The sequence below is a fragment of the Octopus bimaculoides genome, chromosome 7, assembly GCF_046866305.1.
Source record: "Octopus bimaculoides isolate indiv1 chromosome 7, ASM4686630v1, whole genome shotgun sequence".
Taxonomy (NCBI): Eukaryota; Metazoa; Mollusca; class Cephalopoda; order Octopoda; family Octopodidae; genus Octopus; species Octopus bimaculoides.
Window position 1 is genome coordinate 34,172,564 of NC_142934.1, and position 11,226 is coordinate 34,183,789.

At 43.4% G+C, this 11,226-nt stretch overlaps 1 protein-coding gene across 1 annotated transcript; it reads left to right on the forward strand.

Annotated features, from left to right (window-relative positions):
- Positions 1–9,273: 9,273 nt before the first annotated feature.
- On the forward strand, positions 9,274–10,595 carry LOC149134652 (uncharacterized). Its single transcript, XM_089355794.1, has one exon. It carries the CDS (start codon positions 9,996–9,998, stop codon positions 10,593–10,595), a length of 600 nt encoding a protein of 199 aa, XP_089211920.1. The 5' UTR covers positions 9,274–9,995.
- The last annotated feature ends 631 nt before the right edge of the window (positions 10,596–11,226 follow it).

The window sequence follows — 11,226 nt, forward strand, 5'->3', positions numbered from 1 at the left end:
TATATATATTAAATTAGTGAGAAAGTCCTATTACATTTTGAAATGGGAAACAAACAAATACTTCTTTTGTCTTAACTGATATATATATATAATCAAGATAATATCTCCCCTCTTCATAGATATGTAGGCACAGATGCCCCCACCCCTGACAGTGGGTAAAACAAGTTGAATATATAGAGGGCGTTACGCAACATTAAGGTTCAGACACTCATCTCTTCCTCTTTTGGCAATGGGATGCGAGTTGTGAAGATGCAACCTGACTGGCTCTCTCTCATAACACATGCCAGCTTGCAGATAGGTGCAATGCACAGAAGACCATGACCTCTATGCACCAACCATTCCGTCCATCATTCAGTTGTGTATATACGTGTGGCCACAATAAACGTATTTAAAGTTACAACCTTATTTATATGTTCTTCATCCGGGTTTACTACCAAACAAGATTACAGCCTTCTGAGTGAGTCACATTAGGTGGCTCAACAACAGCCTACCCATCTATAATGGTGACCCCGACATGGACAACTATCCATCTATAATGGTGACCCGATGCAGAACAGAACTATACTTCTAAAATGGTGAACACCAGACGAATACAGACCAGTGAATACGTATTCCTTTTTCTCCTTCGCGACTTTGGCTACGCAACCAGATCACCACTTGTCATATAGGAACACCACTGATGTCTCTCATCACCACATTGTCTTCTTTACCAGAAAATTTTGGTGCCGTTTTCAAGCGGGAAATTGCAAATTATTTTTCCTTGAGTTGTAATCGAATGTACAACTTGGTCCTTTACAGACACAGCATCCCAGAATTTTCTTCTTGCTTGTACAAAAAGGAAAAAAATTTATCTGGAATTTTCTCCATAATTCACCGTCATACAACAAATTTTTCCTACATGCCAGGTATGAGTTTCTTTCTCTCAACCACCTGGATTATCCATGTGTTGGCCATGTTTTGTTCTTTATCCATTTAGCAAGGACTCTTATTTTCATCTTCTGCTACTTGAAAAAAAAATTTCCTAGTTCACTGCTCATTGTCTCTTCTTTCAACTAGGGTGTTTGACTGCTATTTCTAACAGCATTTCTTTCAACCAGCTTGTTCTTCATGGCGTTCCGTTTTCCTATTATCGTCCAAAATGAGTCCTTGTCCTTTGCCTCAATTCCCTTCGTCGTCTTCCTCTCGAGCTTGTATTTCTTCTACTCCAGACATGTAATCCTCTCAAATCTTGCAGGCTATCACAGAACTGACCCGTCAAGTTTCATACATGTGCAGGAACCATTCGTCTTCAAAGGATCATTCCAAAGGGAGGACCAGGTGCCAATCCTACTTGCCCACATGTGCTCTTCTGGCTCCCTCAATCTGCTGGTATCACAGGAAGTTCAAGGATTAGGTCGAGAAATGTACACAGCCCTGCTCTTACACTTTTCAGAGAGACACTGAGCACATCAGTTGTCTCCTCCATCAATTCACCTTACAGTGCATTCTTTATCAGAGATGCCAATTCTTCAAAGTCCTTTATGGTGGATATGGGTGCTTGCTTAAGTATTTGGCCTCGAAGGTGTATGTCCACCAATCCTGGTCTTTCGGACATCTCTCTCTTCACAGTAAATCACTCCGCCATCAAGACCTACGGACAAATCTCTCTTATCCTGGATTTGTCACTCAGTAGAAATTTCAAGTGGATCTTTGTCATTGCAGACTTGCCCTATCCCATTCTTGGTGTAGATTTCTTACACCATTATTCTATCATTGTGGACGTTAGAGGATGCCAACTCATTGATGACACAACTTCACTTGCCGTCCCTAGAAAGGATTCTTCTGTCCCCATTGTGAGTCTTTCTTTCTTTGTGGCCACTTTGGGTAACTCCTACCAACAGTCACTCGCTTTGTTTCCAGAATTGATTGATTTGTCATTTCATCTGTCGAATCCAGCCCATTCCATGAGACATTTCATCATGACCAAGAGACCTCCAGTTTTTACCTGACCGCGCCGTTTGTCTCCAGAGAAACTCCAGATTGCCCGGGCTGCATTCAAGCAGATGCTCCAGCTGGGCTGCATTTGTCCCTCCACGAGCCCGTGGGAAGCACCTCTACACATGGCCAGGAAAAATGACGCTGATTTCCAACAGGCTGGAGATTTTAGACATCTTAACACCATCACTGTTGCAGATCACTATCTCCTTCAAAACGTTCAGGATTTTTTGTCTGCCCTGCATGGCTGTAAGATTTTTTCTAAAATTGACTTGGTATGCACATACCATCAAGTCTCTGTCAACTCCAACAACATTCCAAAGACAGCTGTCACCACACCTTTTGGAGCATTTGAATTCTTGTCTATGCTGTTTGGACTTCGTAATGTGGCCAGCACGTTCCAAAGGTTCATTGATGAGGATATTCGTGGGTTAGATTTTGTCTTTGCATATGTTGACCTTTTAATCGCCAGTGGTACTCCAGACCAACATTATGACCACAGTAAAGCTTATCTCAGTCTGCTTTTTCTGGCCGAGTATGTATTGGTCTATTACTGCTTGGTCACATGCCTGTCTCCCTTGTCAGCGTTCTAAGGTGCATCATCACGTGAGAGCACTTCTTGGACACTTCCAACCACTGGACAACAGTAGTAGTACATAATTAGTTAGTACAATAAATAGAATAATACAAAAATTAGTTATATATTACAGTAAAATCTACCTATAACAACAAATTCACAGAAAAATTTGCTTGAGTTATTGCCAAGTCTTCACATTTTTAGTCCTGACCCAATGCCTATTTTTTACATAATGAATTTGTCTACCATATATACTATTCTACTTAGCATAAAACTTTAGCTCATTTTTTAAGTATTCTAGTGAGTCAATATTTTAACAAAATGATGCTACCTTTTTTTAATTATAATGTTACTTTGTAAATTGAAATCAAATAATTTTTAATATTCAAATTTTATCCTTAGCTGCAATATTTTAAGTAAAAATTTTTTTGTTCTATACTTTACCAGATGTAATAACTTGTCCTGTACTTTTCCAGGTTTATAATCTTAAGAATATTATTTCTCTTGCTCGCATTTTTCCATGTAATCCATGTTTTCCCAGGTTATGCTATGATGCTAATTAATAATGTGTGGATTAATAATTTAAGATTTTACCCTATTGAAAACTGAATAATAAATTTGATAAATTTCTAAATAATATTTTAATTTTTAATACAGATGATGTAATTAAACTAATTGCAAATCAGCAGTGTCAATGATAACCCTAACCCTAACCCTTACCTCAATGATGCTGGTGACATATATTAAAAGTTCCTTTAGAACTATATTCATAAAAAAGTATAGAACTATATTATCACCCTCAAATTTTAGAAACAAACACGCATAACTTTTTTCTTTTAAAACTTCATTGCATCAGATTGATACCATGAAATTCCTCGAATTGAGCTCTATCATTTAAGCTTAATTAAAATATAGTTTGTTTTTAAAATAAAAAAGTTAATTATACTTAAATTCAATTTTTGCCTTACTTATATATTTTTTCATGATATTTTACCTCACAACTTTTTTGATACAAATTTTCGTTGCATGGGACTAAAACTATGAAATTCTTCATGCTTTCTTTTATCATTGAAGCTGAGACAAATATATTTTGCTTCTAAAATAAAAAAAAATATTTTGATCTAAACTTGAGTGGAGGCGTGACTTACTCTTCTACAATGCTGCCACAAATTTTGATGTAAACTTTTCCTACTGGACCAAATCTCAATTTTTTATGTGAAAATGTAGCTAGGGACTAATCCTCTTCAAAAGTGTTAACAGTTTTCAATTTGGTTAAGAACTGAATTAGCGACAAAGTTCTGAAGATTCTGCATGTGAGTAAATTGAGTAGTTGAATGATAGTAAGGATACTCCACAATGACAACTCTTGGTTAAGTCAAGCAGTCAGATAATGAGGGATCTGCTGACCAAACTTAGACACTTTATCTAGTCCATGAAGATGTTTTATTGTCAAAGTGTGACTTGAATTGAACTGTTCTGTTAATTCTCTTGCAGTTTGGATTTTCCTCAACTACAACTTTTAGAAGCTGAGTATAAACAGAGCTTGGTCATTCAGGTTGAGAGGAAACTTGAAGAGAAAAGTTTTCTGAGCAAAATTGGCCAAACCATCATTTTAAAACTTCATTTTCATAGAAAGAATGAATATGTCTTGCCACTTCAATTGTTGAAAATCCCCTTTTGAATTCATACAGCATGTAGTGCCTGATGTGAATTTGATCTACACTCATTTTCAAAGGGTGCAAGAAAAAAAAAAAACCATTAGAATGTAAAAATTTATGCTTACTTTACCATAAGTAGAGTACATATTTATTAAACACTAGCAGTATAGCTCGGCGCTGCCCGGGATTAAGCTAGGATTATTAAGTGATCAAGTGCTTTATTTCAAACCAAAATAAGTAACATCGACATCAGATTTGACCAAAGTCCGTTGAAATTGGTTTGGCTGAAAATGGTTTGCTGACAATTTGATTGGGAAATCCCATAAGGAATCAATTTATTGGTTATTTCCAATCATTGACTGTGTTTTTAAATGTTGCATTAGAGATCTGCATAGGAGAAGGTTGATCTGAAGGTTTGCATTGGGGATCTGGATTGGAGTAACTTAGGAAAACTTACCAACAGCCTTAACCAAAAAATAAGGGGCCTGTCCCTTCTAGGTTAACTCTAACCATAACCCTAAACCCTAACCCTAACACCAACCCTAATCCTAATCCTAACACTAACCCTAATCCTAACCATAAAACCCTAACCCTAACTCTAAAACCCTAACTGTAACACCCTAGTGGAAATCATGCGAGTGTTAATCTGAAAAATTACCAAACCCTTTTTGTGGTCCGAAAAACGGGTTGGGGAGGGGGTGACTGACAAATTGTTACATACCTTTTTGTTTCATAGCTGTTGTGAAATATAAACAAAACTTTTTCGCTCCCAAAGTAGTATATGTGTGTGTGTGAGAGAGTGAGAGGGGGGAGAAAGATGAACGATTTAAAATAAATAAATGATTTAAAATAAATAAATGATTTAAAATAAATATATATATATATAATCTCATTATAGAATATAGTGTCTTTCAAAAACATCTTATATTTTAAACTATATCTCATATTTAAGAAAAAAAAAATGCATTTTACATTTTACACTTACTCTGTCTTCCTTACCTACATTTTCTTTTGTAATACGCTTTGTCTCCCTCTTCCACTGTTTCGTTCTTTTTTTCTTTTGTTAGACGCTGGCAAACAAACTCTGTCTTGGTTAGAGAAATTTTTTTCCTTAGCCGCTTTGTGTCTCCCTTTCCCACTTTTTGTTGACTTTTTTTGTTAGACGCTAGCAAACACTCTGTATCTCCCCTTGTCACAAACACACTATTTCTTTCTTTCTTTCTTTCTCTCTCTCTGTCTCTCTCTCTTTCTTTCTCTCCTTCACTCGCGTACGCACAGATTTGATTTCGCCATGCCAACAAACTTCAAAATTGGTAAAAGTTTATCGATTTTTACAGCTATACGCGGGTGCCTCTGAGAGAAAAAGTTGACGAAAATGCAGATAGGGTCATGATGAATGTCCTCCTAAAATTGGAGCGACATGCGTGCTAATTTGTGGACGTGCATAAATTATATTCACGTACACATACACACACACATCTCGGCTTTTATATATATATATATACGGATTAACAAGGAAAAGTTTAATAAACATATATGTGTGTGTGCACGTGCATCTGTCTGTGTGTGTGTGTGTTTGTGTCTTTCTGTCTTAACCTCACATGCTAGAAAAGTGTTACTGTTATACAAGCTGTGTCCTTCTGTGAAAGCATGTCTGACCACAGGGAAATATTACCTTACCTGGAAACAAGTGAAGAATGTGCATTTGACCATCAAAATGTTTGTCTCAATAAGTTCTGTTTCACCTTTGCAAGCACAGAAAAGTAAACTTTATTACAATGATGATGATGATAATGGTGAGACAGACAGTTGATATATTTAAGTTTTGCTTTTGTTTTGATTAAAGGGACAAATAACAACACAAAGGGACATATAACAACAAAGGGACATTTAACAACACATATATATAGACATTGAAATGTTTGTGTATGTATTTATATCTAAAAATGTGTGCGTGTGTTTGTGTAAAAAAGTGCATTGAGTTAGATCCCCTTATGAAAAACAAAATGTAAAAGTTAGTCATGTGATGGATAAAATAAGTATAAGTGTCAATGTAGCCATTTAAAGACACTTTGCTTCCTAACCACATGGTTTCAGGTTCAGTTCCACTGTACAAAACCCTGAGCAAATGTCACCTACTATTAGTCCCTGGCTGCCCAAAGCCTTGTGAATGGATTTGACGGATAAAAACTGAAAGAAACCTATTGTATCATCATCATCATTTAGCATCCATTTTCCATGCTGGCACGGGTTGGTTGGTTTGACAGGTTCTGGTAAACCAGAGACTGCATCAATCTCTATTGTCTGCTTTGTCATGGTTTCTATGTCTGGATGTTCTTCCTAATGTCAACCACTTTATAGAGAATTGATCTAGCAGAGAATTTTAAAATTTCTTTACACAAAAAAAGAGAATTCAATAATCTTCATCTTTTCATTCAGCATTTTTGTATTATATCTTCCATACTCACTTTGCTAGCTTCATTTCTTTCCAGTCTTCTTAAGTCCACTTCATTCAAAGCCCATGTCTCACTGCCATACAACATTGCAGTTCTAACACAAATATCATACAGTCTGTCCTTCACTCTAAGGGAAAAAATCTTTTTTGTCAGTAGTAGTAGCAGTCACTGAACTTTCTCTATGTGATATGACGTCAGCGACTGGGGAGCTGGCCGGAAGGGCGAGTTGATCGGAAGAGGAAGAAGGGCAGAGGGAGCCTTGATCGGGATTTCGTGCCCTTTTCGAGCAGGGTTGTTGTGAGGAGAGGACGTGCCAAGCGACGGTCTAGGTTTGGGAGAAGCAGCTGCTATTTCTAGTGTTCTTCGGGTCGGGCCAGCCACGAGGATCGGATACCGCAGGACAGACTCGTAGTCGAGGAAGGAAAACTGAGGTAAGGTGATTACATCTACTCGCATGCATACACCACAAGCTATTTCGGCCCCACGTGTAGAAATTCACTGTGATGGCAGCCAAGATTAGAATTGCCAGCGACGTGATCAGGCCTTTTAATAGCGAGGGAGATGTAATAGCCTGGATACGAAAGATCAGGCTTGTGGCGAAACTGCAAGGGATAAGTGATGTGGCAAGTCTCATGGCGCTATACTTGGAAGGGAGTACCTTGACCCTGTATTTAGAAATGGACGAGGAAGAGAGGTTAAGTGCAGAGAAGATCGAGCAGAGATTGAGAGAAGCGTATACGGAGAGCGATTATGTTGCCTTTATTAAACTGGGAACTGTTAGATGTGGGGGAGAACAGGTGGATGAGTATGCAGCGGAAGTGCGTAGGCTGGCCACGCTGGCTGGGTTTACAAGAGAAGGCCTGGACAGAGCGGTGCGGCTGGCGTTTGTGAGTGGATTCTCTGACGACGTAGGGATTCGATTGCAGCAGTTGCCTGGCGGGAGAAAGATGGCGCTTGTAGCACAAGCTCACGTGTTGACGCAGCACATCGGACAGAAGACGATAGCGATGGAGGCGCGTTTCGACAGACAACGACTGGAGAAAGGCGTGAGGAAGCCTACCGAGCAGCGACAACGGCCGTTCTCGAGCCGGTGTTTCAAATGTCAGGAGTCGCACATGGCGAGGGAATGCACCGAATCGGGACCCGTCTGCTATCAATGCAGGAAGACTGGGCACATAGCCCGTGATTGCGACCAGGGAAACGACCGTGGGGAAGTTCGAACCTCTCAAACTTTCCCCACGACCGAGTAGAAGCGCTTGTGGAGACGCTGCCCGTAGTCGAGGTCGAGGCTGAGGGGAAGAAGTTCAAGGCCCTCGTGGACACGGGTTGCACGACTACCCTCGTGACACCAAGGGTAGCGAAGAAATGGGATGGGGCGAGTAGCGTCTGGGCGGTCGACGGTAGAGAGATCCGTTGCAAGGGCAGCTGCAGTCTGGAGATAGCGTTACCAGGCGCGGCACTAAGGCTACGGGTGATCGTGATCAAATATGTGATAGACAGGGCTGATGTCGTGTTGGGGATGGACGCCATCAACTGTCTTCGTGGTGTTAGGATTGCAGGAGATGAGGTCACATTCGGAAGTGTGGGGGCATTGTGCGCTGTGAGTTGGGACCGCCAGGGAGAACAGAGCCCCGTCAGGGACAGCGCCGCTTACACCATCGAGAACAAAGATTTTCAGGCGGCGTTCGATGGTCAGAGGTGGACGATAGAGTGGCGATGGAAAGACGAGCCCCCACTACTAAAGAACAGGGTGAGCTGCTACCAGCATACTTTGAAAGGTCATGCCGGGGTCAAGTTGGATGAGGAGGTAGAGAGATGGATCAAGGAAGGAGTCCTTGTCCCGTGGAAAGAGGAGGTGGTGAGTGGAGTGCTACCTCTGATGGTGGTGGTGCAGCTGACGAAAGGAAAAGTCAGACCGGTGCTGGACTTTAGGGAGCTGAACGAACATATATCATGCCACAGGGGAGGCGAGGCAATGGACGTTTGCGGTGAGACATTACGTGTGTGAAGACAGTCGACCAAGGCAGCAACGATCGTCGACTTGAAGTCGGCATATTTGCAGCTGAATTCCACTCCGAAAATCATGGCAATGGTGCTCAGGTCCATCCTAGGGAAAGAGGAGAGGATAAGGAAGGCCACCAGTTCCTACATTGACGACATTTTGGTTGACAAGACTGTAGTGCCAGCCACCGAGGTAGTGAGACACCTGGAGAGGTTTCGGCTGATTGGGAAGCCGCCAGATTCGATGGTGGGGGGAGCTGAAACTACAAAAAGGCAGATCGGGTGAGCTGGTGTTCCGGAGAGGAAACGAGATCCCAGAGCTGAGTTCCAGCGTCAGCAGGAGAGTTGTTCTCGGCTTGTGGGAAGTTGGTTGGACACTACCCGATCGCTGGATGGCTGTGCACAGCGTGCAGTTACACCAATAGACGAGCAGAGAGGGAGAGTTGGGGTGAAAATGTGGGAGAGGCAAGGCTGGCGATGATGCAGGAAATTCTAGAGAGGACGAGAGTGGCAGACCCAGTTAGGGGAAACTGGTATGTGCCCAATACAGAATGCGGGACGGTTTGGTGTGATGCTAGCAGTATAGCGATAGTGGTTGTGTTGGAGATCGAAGGTGCTGAGGTGGAGGATGCAGCCTGGCTACGGAAAACAGACGACTTCAACCACATCAATGTCGCTGAACTACATGCGGTGCTGAAAGGGGTGAACTTAGCCCTGAGATGGGGGGCTTCACTTGATCAAGATCCAGGCAGATTCAGCCACCGTGGTCGGCTGGGTAGGATCGGTGATTACCAGTGAGAGGAGAGTCAAGACGAAAGGGGTCACGGAGTTGTTGATGAAACGCTGTCTAAGAGTTCTAGGAGAGCTGGTCGCCAAGTTTGGACTGAAGCTGAACGTGGTTTTCGTGCCTTCGGAGAGAAACAGGGCAGACGCACTGACCAGGGTGAAAAGGGCGTAGCTGGAGGAGCCAGAGGAAGCAAGGAAAGGGATAGCTGCGGCATGTCGGCTGGATAACTCCAAACAGAAGAAGCTACATGCTATGCACCACTTGGTGGTGGACAGGACCCCGTATCTCGCAAAGATGATCGATGCTGACATCACTAGGGGAAGCGTCAAGAAAGTGGCCGGGAACTGTGACAGGTGCCAGTCCATTGACCCCACCCCGAGTGAGCATGAGCAAGTGAACCTCTCGGTAGAGCACAACCAGAGGAGAGTAGCTGTGGATGTGACGCACTACCGTCAGGGAATGTATCTCAGCATGGTCGACTGGCCATTTGGAGGGAGCTGAGGACAGGCATTACTGATGAGATTGCCCGCATTTTGAACGGGATGTTCTGGGAGAGGGGTCCCATGGAAGAACTGCTAATGGACAATGGGGCAGTGTTTCGTTCGGAAGCGTTGGGGGAGATGCTCAACCGGTGGAAGGTGCAACGATTGTTCAGAGCGGCGTATAGGCCGAGCGGCAACAGAATCGTTGAGAGGCACCATCGGACGATCAACGCCATGGCTGAAAGGGGTCACGTTTCACCCCCGAGAACAGTCTACTGGTATAACATGTCTCCCCGACCCGGACAAGCGGAAGAGTCTGTGCCGCACAGAGCAGTGTTCAAGTATGAATGGAAGCATCCCAGTAAGACGCCGGAGTACTGCGAGGAAGAGAAGGGACCTGCCGGCGTGAAAGTAGGGGAGGAAGTTTGGGTCAAGCCGCCGAAGGCACGCTGCACATCACAATGGGGCAGGGGAACAGTGACAGCAGTCAATTCCAGAAACAATGTATCCGTAGATGGAATGCTGCGTCACGTGCTGGACCTGCACAGGATAGCCACTTCGTCGGATGAAGAGCGCAATGGAAACAAGGCACCTGGCTTGAGAAGATCTCGACATGTAAGGCACCCGCCCAGTTGGATGGTGGACTTCGAAGTGGAGTAGGGGCGGACGTGATGTTTAAGATCAGGGTGGCGTGTGGTATGACGTCAGCGACTGGAGAGCTGACCGGAAGGGCGAGTTGACCGGAAGAGGAAGAAGGGCAGAGGGAGCCTCGATCGGAATTTCGTGCTCTTTTCGAATGGGGTTGTTGTGAGGAGAGGATGTGCCAAGCGACGGTCTAGGTTTGGGAGAAGCAGCTACTATTTCTAGTGTTCTTCGGGTCGGGCCAGCTGCGAGGATCGGATACCGCAGGACAAACTCAAAGAACACTAGAAATAGCAGCTGCTTCTCCCAAACCTAGACCGTCGCTTGGCACATCCTCTCCTCACAACAACCCCATTCGAAAAGGGCACGAAATCCCGATCAAGGCTCCCTCTGCCCTTCTTCCTCTTCTGGTCGACTCGCCCTTCCGGTCAGCTCCCCAGTCGCTGACGTCATACCACACGCCACCCTGATCTTAAAGATCACGTCCGCCATCCAACCAGGCGGGCGCCTTACATGTCGAGATCTTCTCAAGCCAGGTGCCTTGTTTCCATTGCGCTCTTCATCTGACAAAGTGGCTATCCTGTGCAGGTCCAGCACGTGACGCGGCATTCCATCCACGGATACATTGTTTCTGGAACACCACACTCTA